Source organism: Psammomys obesus, unplaced genomic scaffold, assembly GCF_907164565.1.
Source record: "Psammomys obesus unplaced genomic scaffold, mPsaObe1.curated_primary_1811, whole genome shotgun sequence".
Classification (NCBI taxonomy): domain Eukaryota; kingdom Metazoa; phylum Chordata; class Mammalia; order Rodentia; family Muridae; genus Psammomys; species Psammomys obesus.
Window position 1 is genome coordinate 21,141,078 of NW_026596034.1, and position 15,337 is coordinate 21,156,414.

A 15,337-nucleotide genomic window follows, 5' to 3' on the forward strand; every position below is an offset into this window, starting at 1 on the left:
AGAGAGAGAGAGAGAGAGAGAGAGAGAGAGAGAGAGAGAGAGAGAGATGGAGAGAGAGACGCAGAGAAAAGCCAGGTTGATAAAAGACCATTCCCCCCTGCATGCACTGGATCCGCTTTGATGTGCCGCTCCCCTGTCCTTCCCCCGCCCCTCGTTGCCGCCCCCATAGACCCAGTGCCCCGTCCCTAACCTTTCTTCTAGTCTTGTCCTCTAGCTCTGTGCCTGAGCATCCTGAACAGCTTGTTCTCTTCAGGCACGTACCCCTCACCCCGCCAGACCTGGGCAGTCCAGCTCGGGGAAAGGGAAGGACAGAGGACAGAGGTGCTCAAATGCAGCAGCGCTCACAGGGCTTCAAAAATAACCCAGTAAGGCTGGGCCACCATTCTGAGTCATCCATTGGGGACACAGCTCTGCCGGCACCTGCTGCTGTTTTCTCGGGAAAACTTAAGAAGCCAAAAAAAGGGGGAGAAGCACCAGCCGGCAGTAGCTCTAAAAATAGGCTGCATCTCAGGATGTTCCCCAGGGAGATGCTGAGCCTCCCCGTTGCAGATGGAGCCTCTGGGAGGCAGGTGGTGGGTGCCTGTGGGTGTGCACGCAGGTGTGTGTGTGTGTGTGTGTGTGTGTGTGTGCATACAGGCATTCTTAGGTGTATGTGTGCATGGGTATGTGTTCTGCTGCGGTCCCTTCATGGGGATTCCAATAGGAGGTGTTTATGTGTGAGCTTCCATATGTCTGCGTGTCAGATACAGTCAGCAGGGATGGGGGAGCAGTTATTGGGAGAGCTTGGAGCTTTCTGAGTTGCTGACCCCAGATCACGGCATAGTTATGTATGTGTGTACATGTAGGAATATCTATGTGGACCTTTTAGCACAAGTTTGGGGAAGATAGGTAGAGGTAGTCTCTACACGTGCTATGCGTTTATCCTTGTGCACGTGACATGCTGGGGGCACATACATGCATGGGTGAGCATGCATGACGGACCCTTGGTTTCTCATCCATGACTTGACCATCATGCTGGTTTCTACCTTATAAAGTTGTGGTGGTGAAGAGAAAACACGTCACCTACCCAAAGCCAGGTTGATGCAAGTTTTTATTATTCCAAGAGCCAAGTTTGCACTAAGTCCCTCAGGGTACAGGAAGAGGCTAAATTCCTCATAGGGTCAGGCTTCAGATACCCAAGGGCCTCCCTGAGCATTTGCTGGGGATTTGGGTGGATTTACTGTCTGGAACCACCTCTGAGCCTATGGCTGTGTTATGGTCCCTGCCCTATAGTGCTTCTATGGGCTCCGATCAGTGCCAGGCAAGGGAATGAGAGAGCTTTAGAGGCTGTTTCTCAGACAAGGTAAGGGAGGGTGAATCAAGAAGTGACAAAGCTAGGATTAGGATTCAGGGGTTGTGTCCCCCAAAGCTTGGCTGACCTGAGTCCTTGACCCTTCTCTACCTCTAGGCCCTTCAAATTGGCACAAGCTGTATCCCATTGCCCAGGGAGATCGCCAGTCACCCATCAATATCATATCTAGTCAGGCTGTATACTCACCCAGCCTGCAGCCATTAGAGCTTTTCTACGAGGCCTGCACATCCCTGAGCATCAGCAACAATGGCCACTCTGTCCAGGTAGACTTCAATGACAGTGATGACAGAACTGGTAAGTGACCTCTGGCACCAGTCCTCCCCCTCCCCGGGCCCTCACCATGGGTAGGGCAGTCTTAGGAGGGACAGCTTGCTGTGGTAGGGAAGTGAAGTTCTACGAACTCTCACCAGTTGCAGTAAAGCCTGGAGCGCGGCCTCAGTCTCTCAATGCATAAAATGGAGCTAAGATCTAGTCTCTAGAGTCTTAGAGTGGGCAGTGAAGAAGTATTTAAATGATGTTTGTAGTCCTACATAAAACAGATAAAACTCAAGAAATGCCAACTCCCTTCCTTCCCTTTCTCTGAGAGCCTCACATGAGGCTTGTTTTCACTCCTTGCCTCTCACTAACCTGCCTGTGGCCTAGGGCCAAGCATTCTTTCCTCTGATCAGGCCAGGCCCAAAAGGAAGAGGAGGGGAATGAAGTGTTCTGTGTGCCCAAATACATGCTAGAATTCATGCAGCCTCAGCTGGGTAGTGGTGGTGGTGATGCTTGCCTTTAAGCCCAGCCCTCAGGAGGCAGAGGCAGGCAGGTCTCTAAGTTGGAAGTTAGCCAGGTTTACTGCAGAGTGAGTTTCAGCCAGAAACCCTTTCTCAAACAAAACAAGCAAATAAACAAACAAAAAGAATTCTGTCAGTCTCTCATTTAGTCTTCCCAAGAACTTATTACCTACTGTGGCTGAGGCTCAGTGGTAGAGCCCTTATCCAGCATGCACATAGCCCTGGGGCTGAGGCTGAGGATACAGCTCAGTGTATGGTATTAGTTAAAAATGCACATGGCCTTGGTTTTGAGGCCCAGCATCTCATAAAAGCTAGGTTTGGTGGTACACACCTCTAATCCCAGAACTCTAGAAGTGGAGGCAGGATGCATAGAAGTTCAAGGTCAGCCTTGGCTACATAGTGAGTTTGAGACAAGCCTGTGTTAGTGACCCTGTCTGAAAGAAGAACCCTCCCCGCCCCCCACCCCCCCACCCCCCGTCAGATGGGTTATGAACACGTGGGCTCAGTAAACCTCTATTCTTGCTGCAGAAGAGAGAAAGCCTAGCAGATCTCCAGGAGCAAAAGACAAAGCACCGCTTCATACTGACTCTAAAAAAAGTCTGCATACAGAGCCCCAGACACGGACAAGGTGTCTAGAAAACAGTTTATGAAGAAGCAGTTTGCAGACTGGAACATGCCTGCTCCGACTTTATAGATCTCTCCAACTCCTTCATGGCCTCGAAGGTCCTCACGATCATGGACCAGAGAAAGGCCTGCAGGAAACCGTGTCAGTGCTTTCCAAGGCCTCTTTGCCTTAGGACCAGAGTCCAGATTTCCAAGATAAATTTCCCAGGCAAATTCTTTAGTGAAGGCATGTTCTTATCACAGGGTTTGTGAGAGAGTGGAGTGAGAAGATAACCTGTTAGGGCTTAAGGAAGTATGATTTTTTTTTTCTTTACTCTTCCCCACCCCCTACTCAGTGAAAGCACTCAAGAGAACTTTGCTGTCAAACAGAAAATCAAGAGAAAAGAAAGGCTTTCATAAGGAGAGTGACGCTAGTTGCTTAGCTCAGAGTTCCCTGGCAGGGCAGTAAAAAAGGAAAAAAGGCTCAGCTGTAGTTCTCACAGAAGTAAGCTTAGCAGAGCATTAGAAAAGAGAGACTACATAGTACCTAGTTTTGAATTCTAAAAAAAGTCTTTTGTCTAGAGCCTTGGGAAGGCAACTCTAGATGACCCTGGATGACAGTTTATGGAGGAGCAGTTTTCATGCTGTCCCTTCAAACAGCCTTCAAAGGTTCAACTCAAATATACCTTTTTGTCTTAGGACGAGAGTCCAGGTTTCCAAGGTGAATTCCTAGGCAGAGACCTTAGGGAATAGTCTTTAGTGATTTGGATAACTGCTCTGAGGATTCCCACTAGAGGCCATGCTGGGGCTCCACTATCTTGTTAGGCCTGAGGAGCTAGGGCGCCAGTGGAAACAGGAAGACAGATGGGGCTCTGCTACCACCTCTTGTAGGTTATTCTGCAGGTCACGTGGGCTGATACTCACAGAGCATCAAATACTTAGAGAGTTCACAGTGAACAGCAGGGCATCTGTAATCATATAAAGCAGCTGTTCTCAGCCTGTGGGCATCGGCCCCTTTATTGTGGATCGAATGACAGGGGTTGCCTAAGACAGTCAGAAAACACAGATATTTACACTACATCTCAAAACAGCAACATTACAGGTATGAAGTACCAATGAAGATCATTTTATGGTTGGGGGTCATCACGACATGAGGAATTATATTAAAGGATTGCAACACTAGGAAGGCTGAGAACCACTGATATAAAGTGAGAAGGGGGACACCCCTCTGGCAGCATGCTGTAGGGTTCTAGGAGAGGTAAGCTCAGACAGGAGGAACCCTGCAGGTAGATCCGGAAGTCTCCTGACTACAGAAAAGTCTAGCGTTCTGTGCAGAGCCACCAAGTCCAGACCCTGATTCCCTTTGTCTACCTGTACTATGGCCCAGGATAGCCTGCTTCTGACATAAGGAGGAGATGGGCCTCTGGATTTTGTCCTGGTCACCCATCATGAAGGGGCCTGGTGGAATGCTAAGCTATGAGCTGTCACCTGATCCAGGAGCTTACATTCAGGCCTAGCTAGGGCCTCTCCACCAACAGATCACTTTCAACTGGAAATTCTATCAGTCCCAAGAGGCCTTATGTGTAGCCCTAGATCACCAGCTATCAAGGTGAGAAAGTTACAAAATCAGCCTGGCCGGGGCTCTCCAAAGAGGCTGTTTGTACAGGGCGATGCCCTAGGAGGCCCTGAGACCGTTTGTGCCGGGAGGTACTCTCAGGAATTGGCCTCCTGTTTTAAGGCAGTGCCATGTTCTGGTGAGGCTCCAGGCTGTAGGGAAGCAACCCAGCCTGGGTGGGTATTTAGGTGTTTGGGTCACAGAAGCGAAGCTATGGGTTTGCACTGTAGCTCGGCACCTTGTTACGTGATCGTGCTCCAGTTTCCTCCTTTATGAAATAGGTCCAGCCAGGCATGGCGACATACTCTTTTAATCAGGCAGAGGCAGGCAGATCTCTGTGAGTTCAAGGCCAGCCTTGTCTACATAGTGCATTACAGGCCAGCCTGAGCTACCTGGAGAGACCCTATCTCAAAAAATAAACTAAACTAAAATAAAATGTAATAAAAACAAGATAAAATTGGTCTAAAAATAAATTCTGTCCCTCCTGAACTACTAAGATAACTAGAAAAATAATTGTTCTAACTCAGCCTTGGGTCACGGCTCCAGAAATGGGATGCCTATTGTTATTGGGAACAGAGAGTCTGAGAGGCAGGAGCCCAGCTTCTGCAGGAAATCTGGCTGGAGTTGGGAGGAGCCCTGCTCTATCAGAAAAGGTTCCTTAGATATGCAGAAGGCTGTCACACTTTCTGCCTTGACTCAGACTGGGGGTCAGATCGTAGGGACTGTTAGGACTGGCCCATGTCCTATCCAGCAAAATTTCCACATGAAAAATATAGCCCCTAGCCAGACTTCGCAGTATAGGCCTATAACCTTAGCTACTCTGGAGGCTGATGCAAGAGAATAAGTTTCAAGTGAGCCTAGCAACTTAGCAAGACCCTACCTCAAAACAAAAGAGTCCAAAAGGGTCAGAGATAAAGCTCAGTGCTAGAGTGCTTGCCTAGAATATTTGAGGCCCTAAGTTCAATCCCCAAGGTAGCCAAATAGATAAATTATGGAGTCCATCAATAAATATGTAACTCACCAACAAAGTGTTTGTCTAACATGCATAAAGCCCTGGTTTTGATCCCCAACATCACACACACACACACACACACACACACACACACACACACACACACACCACACGCTCACACACCACACGCTCACACACACAGTCCGTACCTGGACTGCCTGAGTTCTGGCACTGCCACTCACCAAGCTGAATGCTCTCCCATATGGATGGCTACACCCTACTTCTACCCACAGTGGTGACTGGGGGTCCCCTGGAAGGGCCCTATCGTCTCAAGCAGCTCCACTTCCACTGGGGCAAGAAGCGTGATGTAGGCTCGGAGCACACGGTGGATGGCAAGTCTTTCCCCAGCGAGGTGAGGTCTTTTTCGCTGCATCCCTCTGCTGCCTGGGGAAGGAGGGTGTATGGGACAGTGGGGATAGGAGCTCGAGGGTGCCTGGAGCAGGGGCTCTGGCTAACATGTTGGGGAACACCCAGGGCCTTTGGGATAGGCCTCCCTCCCCGTCTGCATGCTGTCCACACTGTGCATCCTGGAAGGAGCTAGAGCAGAATGGGTGTTATCTGTGGTTCTCCGGGGACTCCCTAGGATCCTGGCATTAGGGGGCTTGTAGCCTCACCCCTTACATGGGGAGCAGGGAGAGACTGATTTCATGCCCCTGCTGCTCCTGGAGGCACTCAGCCCCGGCCTAGCCTGGCTTGTTCTTGCCTCTCCAGCTACATCTGGTTCACTGGAATGCCAAGAAGTACAGCACTTTTGGGGAGGCAGCTGCAGCCCCTGATGGCCTGGCTGTGGTTGGTGTCTTCCTGGAGGTGAGTGGTGGATCCCCAGGGCTGGGAAGAGTCTGGGAGGCTCATGTGCCCTTAGTTTGGGAATGAAGGGATCAGGAGCTCAGACTGTCTTCTTCCGGACAGACAGGGGATGAGCACCCGAGCATGAACCGCCTGACTGATGCACTCTACATGGTTCGATTTAAGGTGAGACCAGGGTTTGCTGTTCCTATCGGGAGCAGCCAGCTGGGGAGAGAGGATGGCTGAGACTGGCTCATGGAGTGGTCCATTCACTTTTGCATTCTGGTAGCACCCCTAGCTAAGACCCTGGGTGAGGGTTGGTTCCTTGGGCCACGCACCTGGCCTCCTTCATTAGGACCCCCTGGGTGCTTAGCATACAAGCTGGTAGTAACTGATCCTATGGATGGTGGCCCGCTAAATCATCCCAGTGAAGGCATCCAAAGGCAAGGGCATGAATACGATGATGACCAGAGAGCCCCTGAAGCCACAGCTTTTACATGTAAGCAAATGAAAGGGCCTCACCCTGGCTGGGAGGTGGCACCTGGGGTCCCAGATATTTACCCACAATTTGCATCATCCTGTCAAAAAGAGGCCCAAATCCTGTTGACAGAACCAAGCAAGGAAGCTTCTGGGCTGATCTTTGTAGGAGTCTGTGCTAAGAACTGGGTTTCCATCCTGCCCAGGACACCAAGGCCCAGTTCAACTGCTTCAACCCCAAGTGCCTGCTGCCCACCAGCCGGCACTACTGGACCTATCCTGGTTCCCTGACCACACCCCCGCTCAGCGAGAGTGTCACTTGGATTGTGCTCCGGGAGCCCATCAGAATCTCTGAGAGGCAGGTGAGTCCTCCCAGAGCATTCAGAATTCAGCCCTGGCAGGATGACTTCTAAACAGCAAGATGTAGCCTAGGCCCTCCCATCTGACTCCCATCTTTGACTACTAAACCATAGGCTCTTTGATTAATGTCAGCTTGGCTGCTAGTCCTGAGGACTCAACCATGGCAGAAAGGGAAGTGATCCTGGGATCACTCTTACTGTGTTGCGGTCTGAGAGTTGCAATTGCCTAAATGCCTCAGCTAGACAAGATTGGAATAGGCCTTCTAGTTCCATGTTCAGGGGCCTGTTAGGAAGCAAATAACTATGGTTGACTCTTAAAAAAAGAAAGGGTAGAGAGAGTGGAGCCTCTCGGGAGAAGCAGAAGGGCAGAAAACTTCCTGAACAGCCTCTGGGATCACAGAGTATGGCACTCATCCCTGCCCTGACCATCATTTTTGCCTTAAGATGGAGAAATTTCGGAGCCTGCATTTCACCTCAGAGGATGATGAGAGGATCCATATGGTGAATAACTTCCGGCCACCACAGCCCCTGAAGGGCCGAGTGGTCAAAGCATCCTTCCAGGCCTGAACTTCCCATCTACCCAGCCAGCCACTGGGGCACCATCTTCCCAAGGGCTTCCATGTCAGCGGACACCAAACCATCTGAGGCTCGCTCCCGGGGGTGTGCTACAGGCCCTCCTTCAGCTGGCTTGCTCCTTGGCCACAGTGGAGGGGTTTTGATGGAACCCTTGAGTTGGGGGTACCCTCCTGCTTCCCTGGGGGCTGAAAGAACAGGAACAGAACAGAGTCCACGTTCCTGGGCTGCCTCTGTTCCCCGAGACCCAAAGGCCCCTGAGAATTTCCTTTTGTCTTCCCTGCTGGCTATGTCAGCAGCCCCAACTGAAGCTCACACTGTGATGGCTGAGACACAGCTCCCTGGGGTAGGCAGCTGTCTCTGCCATAAAGACTAAAGCAATAATTAGAGGTGGGCAGAGCTGCCCACTCTGCATTACCTCTTCTGCAGGCCTCTGCCATACATGCACCTCACTGCCAGGCCATTAAATTAGCACCCAGATGCTGGAAGCGATGTGGTCTCCTCCAGCCATCTGCTGCCACGGGCAGGCCCTGGCTATAGCTTATATACTGTCTCCCTTTGTTCCTACCCTGCCACCAAAGCCACCTACATAACAACCCATTCATGTACTAACAAATAAATTCATTTATTCATGGAACAAATTCCACCTGAGTACCTATGCTCTGTCCAGCAATGTCCTAGGCTCTGGGGAGCTGCTGATAGTGGGTCAAGGCGGAACTGCACTGGGCAGAAGCTGTGGGAGCAGAAGGAAGGAGAGGCTCTCTCTTTTGGTGAAATGCAATTCTAGCCAGTATTCCGAGTCAGGAAGGAGTTTGAGGTGGAGGAGAAAGCAGGTGTGAGCCGCTCTCCCATTTCCCCCAGCCCATTATACCTTGCCCTTTTCACAGTCTGCTGCTGGCCTGGTTCCCGCACTGGGGTCACAGTGTTCACTAAGACTCTACTCCCCAATGAGAGCAGCCTAACATGACTGCAGGGCTGACCCACAGGTCAAGGGTTTGCAGGGAGAGCCTAGACTACTGAGGAGCTATTGGCAGTGCCGGATGTGCAGATGGGATAGATTCCTGCAGTGTGAGGAGAGAAAGCAAGGGCTAGGAGACAGAGAAAAGCAGAGGACTGGTGAAAAAGAAGAGGCCAAAGAGTGTCTCCAGGGAGAAGGTAGGACAGAACCCTGGGAGGAGTTGATGCCCATATTTACCAGCCCTGGAAGGAAAATTTAAGGTGGCACAAAAATCTAGTTCTAAACTTTGTATTTACAAAACCCTGAAAATGAGTGTCCCCTTAAATTTACCCCAGAAGTACTTCTTTCTTTTCCTTCCAGTGCCAGTTCTAGTCCAGGGAGCTGCTGTGGCTGCTTGAATTTGGGTTTAGAGTCTCAGTGAACACTGAGGCCCCAATGAGGCAACTGGGCAGGAGACAGTGAAAGGACCAAGGAGGCGTAAGGGCTGGGCTGGGGTGAAGATGGGGACACAGGATAATGACCAGTGCAGTGAAAGCACAAGTTTGGCCATAGTTGGGGAGGGACAGCTGAGGGGCACGTTGGGGACAAAGAGGCTGGCTGAGAGCAGGGTTAGCAGAGGCTGATGGCAGGTCACCTGTTCACCACATCCGTAGCTCTTGTCATTTTTATTATACCAGAAAGGCACTTCCAGGTCAACAATTCTATCTGACTACCTCTGGGCCTTGGGCTTCTAGCTTTGAATTCTGAAAGGTTAGAAGGGAGATTGCCAGGCTGGCGTGGGCCTGAAGTCCTGACAACTTCGGAGGCTGAGGCGGAACAGGGAGTTCAAGATCTGCTGGACTGCACACTCAGAGGCAGACTGGAAACTCGGTGAGACTCTGTCTCAAAGTGGAAAGCAAAGGGAGGAGGAGAGAGGGCCTCCAGAGTACCATCCATCTTTGAGGAGCTGTAGGTAGTCGGTGGCTGATGAAAGAGGGAAAGTACTGTTTTTCTTTGGGGGTGTGGTTACTGATGGGTTGTTCATGATCCAGTGTATGCCGTCACATCCATTCTCTCCTGGTCAACATTCATTGGACTTAGTGGGCCATTAATGATGATGACATGAAGTCTGGAACAAGATGGAACGGTAGGTCCCAGGAGAGTTGGAGAGAGGTGGATAAGATCAAGATAAACTAAACGTATATGAAATTTCCAAAGAATAAATGAAAATAAAATTAAAAACTCAATAGAAGGCGGGAGGTGTGGCTTAGATATAGCACTTGCCTAGCATGCATGAGATTCTAGGTTCAATCCACAATATTATAAAAAGAGAGAGAGAGGAAGAAGAGGAGGAGGGGAAGAGTGAGAGGAAGAAGAAAGGTAAGAAAGGAGAAAGGGAGAGAAAAAAAGAGAGAGTGCTGCTCACCTGTTGCACCCACCCCTCATTCCCAAGTTCAGGGCATCTCCGCCTCTGGAAAGATGGGAGAAAAGATGGGAGGCTCCTCAGCCACCCACACACAGGGCCAGGCTCAGCTGTGCCCTGAATTCAGGCTCATTTCTTTCGCCAGGTTTCAGGAACAAAGAAAGGGTCAGGGAAGGTATCTGGAGGCATCTTTTCTCCAATTAGGGGTGGGGAGCTTTGGCAGAGGGGGAAGTAAAGCCATCAGGGTGAACTGTAAGAGCAACAAAGGACCTCCCTACTGTCTGAGAACAGCTGTCACCCCCATTTTACAGGGGAGGTTATGAAGACAAGCAGCAGAGCAGGCATTGTCATGGATCCGTCTGACCACTATCCTGCATCTAGATCTAAGGAGGGAAGATGTCCTCCCGGAGGTGTGCAAAAGACCTCGTCCAGCCTCCTTCTCTGGGGATTGTGGCACCTTGGGCTTGGCACTGTGAGGGACTTGGAAAATTAGAGCTGGTTTTATAATTATCCCAAGGCTGCCAAGAAGCCTCACTCCACGAGTCGTTTCTCTTAATTCATTTTTTAAATTTAAAACTATTTTAAAACCCAGTGTGGCCTCCTTATGTTATAATCACAGCCTAAAATCTGACCCTTTCCATCCAAATGGGATGGCCCAGAGGGATCCCAAATGCCCTCAGGGGAATGCAAACCTGACTTCCAGGGACCTAGGACAGGGTCCTGAATCTTCATCCAGAACAAGATCCTCAGTGCATGCCAAGGATACAAGACAAGATAGGTTCTGCTTGCTCACAAGACCCGAGAAATCTCTGGATGATCTGGGTGGGCCTCAGAGACACACAATTGAATCTGCGTCCAGGCTAGGGCTACAGGTTTCCCTCCCAAATACCTCAGAGAGGAGTCAAATCCAAGACACCAGAGCAGGTCTTTTCTCTGAGAGATGGGGAGGCAAAGTGGTCATTAAGCTAACAGTGTCTCAAGCTCTTGTTACAAGAACTTACTCAGTGCAGGGAATCAAATGAAAGAAGGGGAGTTAGTATGACATGGAAAGGATAGGAGCTCCACAAGGACCAAATATATCTGGGTACAGGGGTCTTTTCTGAGACTGACACTCCACCAAGGACCATGTATGGATATAACCTATAACCTCTGCATGGATGTAGCCCGTGGTAGCCCAGTAACCAATTGGTTTCCCATAGTAAGGGGAACAGGGACTATTTCTGACAGGAACTCAATGGCAGGCTCTTTGACCTCCCCACCCCCAAGGGAGGAGCAGTCCTGCTAGGCCACAGAAGAGGACTTTGCAGCCAGTCCTGAAGATACCTGATAAAATAGGGTCAGATGAAAGGGGAAGATATCCTCCCCAATCAGTGGACTTGGAAAGGGGCAGGGAGGAGATGAGGGAGGGAGGGTGGGATTGGGAGGGAATGAGGGAGTGGGATACAGCTGGGATACAGAGTTAATAAAATGTAACTAATAATAAAAATTAAATTAAATTAAAAAAAAAAAAGAACTTGCTCCCAGTGTTGTGGTTTTTACTACAGCTGCTGTAGCTGCAGAAACCTGGGAATATCCCCTACAGACTCAGCTGACTGTGGACACTCACTCTCTAAGGTGCTCCTGTCACATGAGGTAACTAGCAAACTGACAAGAGTTGTTGCCCGGAAGGGGGAACACAGCTGGTGTTGGAGTTGATAGGTGTTGAAGTAGCAGAGGCCCTTTGGCTGTAGCTGGCGTTGGCTGGGGACAGAGAGGAAGGGCAGACACCAATATCAGCCAAACCTGGACATCTCGGGGGACATATAGCACCCATAGGCCTCAGCACCAGTGCTAAGCTGCTCTCAAAGAATGTACTGTTCACTGTCACAAGCCAGGGAGAAGAGTACGGAGAGTCTTTGAGCGCGAAATATTCTGGCATTTGTCCCCAAGCCACAGCAGGGCTTAGGAGAAGGCATTCGTCTCTTTGGGACACAAACCCTAGAGCAGGCACTGTAGAACATATCATTCAAGCTCTCCAAAGCTTGTAAAAGATGGAAATGACATAACGGGAACCATATCTGTAGCTTCAATTTTTTTGTACAACTGTATAGAAAATGGAAATGGAAATAGTCTTTTGTTTTGTTTTCATACAGGAGATAAAACTAGTAACTCAAACATGCTAAGCAAGTGTCAAACAAGTCATTTTAATAATAAATTTTAGGGGCTGAAGAGATGGCTCAGGGTTTAGGAGCACTGGCTGCTCTTCCAAAGGTCCTGCTACCAGCAACCACATGGTGGCTCACAACCATCTATAATGATATCTGGTGCCATCTTCTGGCAAGCAGGTGTACATGCAGACAGAACATTGTCTACATAATAAATAAGTCTAATAATAATAAATTTTAGAGTTGGAGGTGTAGCTCAGTAGTAGAGCAATTGCCCAGCTATCTAAGGCACTGGTTCAAGTCTCTACCACTGCAACAAGAATAAAAATACGCTTTATTTTAGCTTAAACTATATTCCAACCATTCCCACTTCTATGTACCATCAACATAAGCTATGATTGAGATATTTCACAGTATTTTCTGTACTACCCTTTGGAATAGGGTGTGTTTTACCCTTCAGGCCTTTTTCTATTTGAAGGAGCTGAGTTGCAACTGCTCAAGAGCCACATGTGGCGAGCGGGGATTGCACTAGATAGTGCAGTCCTAACCACATCACTTATTACAGGGTCGTCTACTGGCACAATTTCTGTGACAACTCTCCAGGCAGGAAGGAATCAGACCTGCTCTGGAGTTGTATCCCTTTCACAAGATCAGCCATTGTCACTTAGTGCCGAGTTGCCTCCCTTGTGACGCCTTCCTCATCTAGGAACCATGTCCACCCCCTATTTGGCTCCAGCCCTGATGGCCCTGCCTCAACACCTGGCAGAAATTTTGTTCCCAGGTAGAAAGACCAAGACTTGGCAAGGAGCTGACTACAGAAGCCTGTGGTGGCTGCTGAGGGTGGGGGACAGTGTCCTCAAGAAAGATCTTGCCTGTGTTGAGAAAACTTGATCAGCCTGACAGGGAGCAAAGCAGCTCCTGCCCACAGCATGGGTTCACTAAGAGGAGGTCTGGGGGGACTCGGAGGGTCCCAGGCTTTGGGGACTACCAATGTCAGGTGGAGGTTTTCCCTTCTGGCTGAGGGCCAGGGGAGGCCCCAGAAGTCCAAGACTGGCAGGACTGCTGGCTTAAAGGAAGAGAGACTTTCCCAAGGTACTTGAAGTACTGGGCATCACTGGGCATGTAGTCCTCAAGAAACTTCAGGGCAGTCTGATTAGGTGCCGTCACTGACTCTACAGTTCCCCTTCTCAGCCTGTGGGATGGACTCAAGCCTGGTGTAGCAGTGAATCCAGCCTAAATCACTCCAGCTGTACTCATGTTTTCATCTTGAGGGTGATGGGACGATGAGGAGCTGGCTACTTTCTTCCTGATAACCGTGCTCTTGTGGCAGCCATTGTAAGGACCACCTACGGCCAGTGAGCCCCTGAGGTCGCTCAGGCTCTCATGGAGGAGGACCGGGAGGTCTCCCGTTCTTCAAGTTCCCTGAAGGGCACCCTACCCTGCCTCTTGACTTACCCAGGTCCCTGGTGAAGCAGGAGAGTGAGACCTTGCTACCATTGCTACTGAATGCTCAAGAGTAGAGTTTGCGGGGTATATAACTTCCTCAGCCAGAAAAGGTCATGAGCATAGAAGCCGACACCATTAGACAGACATAACAGTGGAGGCCACAGAGGGAACAGCATCTGCCGGAGTGCGCTGGTGCAGCTAGGATTTAGGACGTCTAGTCTAATGTTCTTCACTCTCTCAGGGGCGTCTCCTGTGTCAGAAAGACCCATGTCCCCAAACAACTTCCTCCTTGCCTGCCATAGGGCCCCAAATCCTTCTATTTGAGTTTCCTGATTCACAGTGAAGACGTGGGCTTTGGATGAATTTAAGTCTACTGAAGAACACACAGTAATACTTTCACAGGGGAGATTTCGTCATCAGCCTTTCAGTCTGCTATACGCTGCAGTGTGATTTGTCCTCTAGGCCTCAGTTTCCTCACTCTTTATTTCATTTTAGGCAGGATCTTACTGTGTAGCTTTGGCTGGTTTGGAACTTGCTATGAGACCAGGCTGGCCTCAGCTTACCTCTGCCTCCAGAGTGCTGAGATCAAAGATGGGTGCCTGGCCCAGTTTCCCCACTTGTAAAAAAAAAGGGGGGGGGGAAGCTGGGGAAGGGACTTGAAAAGTAGGACTTGTGGGAGGAGAGAATACAGATTTCCTGGAGAGAGGGACAGATGTGGGGCTGAGCTAGGGGGCAAACAGTTTTGGATCTCCGCTGTGAGTCATCCCCGTGGGCACCCCCAAAACTGAAAGGAGCCACAGTGCTGGGCAAGCCAGCAGGTTCTTGATAACTGGAAGAGCCGCTGCCAGGACCTCCAGACCTTTGCCCATCTCTGAAGAGAATGCCGGTGCTGAATTTCCCACCAGCTTCCTGCAGCGTCGGCTTGGAGCTAAATCTAATTCATTTACTGAAAACAAAGATGTTGTTCTGTTTTTCCCATATCAGAGTTTGTGAACCCTGACCCCACCGAGCAGTAAGGTCTGTACTTTCAGAGAAGCTAATGCCTGGAAATGATTTCTCCCCAGAGAGTGGAGCTCTAATGGTATTATTTTGGGTAGGGGCAGGTAAGCTTACAAAACATTCTGGGGGTGGCCGAGCCTTTGGAGGTTTGACCCCAGCACCAAATCCAGAAGCTTGTGGTTGCTAGGGGATGAGTGAAAGGACCTAGAGGGGAGCTTCTCACCCTTTTTGCTATGGTTCTGGGGAGCAGAGTTATTAAGAGTCCTTTGCCCCCGAGTGGGAGCGGGAACTGGAGACCTCAGCTCCAACCTAGCCAGTTTAGGCTAGAACTAATTGACAATTCCAGTAACTCGTGGTGGTTCAGGTCATGGTATCGACATACAGTCTTTTAGGCTTTTCAGTCTTCACGGCGCCTATCTGGAGCCTGGTACCCCTGAGGTCAGAGGTCATGCTGGGGAGATATGGAGAAGTGCTAGCAAATATGCTAAACCATAGGGAGCCTGGAGCAAAGATGAAAAAAAAAAAAGTGAGGTGTCTGTTCACAAGAAAGAGCTCTACCTAGCTCCCCAGTTTTGCTAAGTTACCGTGTGAGGGAAGCAGCCCAGAGATGGGCCCTCAGCATCTGCAGCTGGTAAGACGGGACCATGCCAGGCCAGGCAATGTGGGCTCTTCCCCGCTTTAGCTGATACTTGGGAAAATCGACAACACAGTTGTGGAAACATAGAAAAGAACGGGCAGCACTTGGAGCTCCACAATCAGGCCTAGTGCTCCTTGGGAAAACTTTGAAAATATTTTTAAAAAACCTTTAAAATATAATTTTGGACTTGTAGTAAAGT

General features: G+C 49.8%; 1 protein-coding gene across 2 annotated transcripts in view; it reads left to right on the forward strand.

Moving 5' to 3' along the window:
• Window positions 1–10,503, forward strand: part of Ca7 (carbonic anhydrase 7) — an 11,730-nt gene extending 1,227 nt beyond the window's left edge. Inside the window, exons 2-7 of one of the 2 annotated variants that reach the window (XM_055621544.1) lie at window positions 1,448–1,645; window positions 5,591–5,709; window positions 6,069–6,164; window positions 6,267–6,329; window positions 6,827–6,982; window positions 10,224–10,503. In XM_055621544.1, the coding sequence (XP_055477519.1) occupies window positions 1,448–1,645; window positions 5,591–5,709; window positions 6,069–6,164; window positions 6,267–6,329; window positions 6,827–6,982; window positions 10,224–10,235 (644 nt within the window). In that variant the 3' untranslated portion in view covers window positions 10,236–10,503. Of the gene's footprint in view, window positions 1–1,447; window positions 1,646–5,590; window positions 5,710–6,068; window positions 6,165–6,266; window positions 6,330–6,826; window positions 6,983–7,423; window positions 8,197–10,223 lie in introns of those variants that run through there. The other variant, XM_055621543.1, reaches the window with a different exon arrangement.
• The last annotated feature ends 4,834 nt before the right edge of the window (window positions 10,504–15,337 follow it).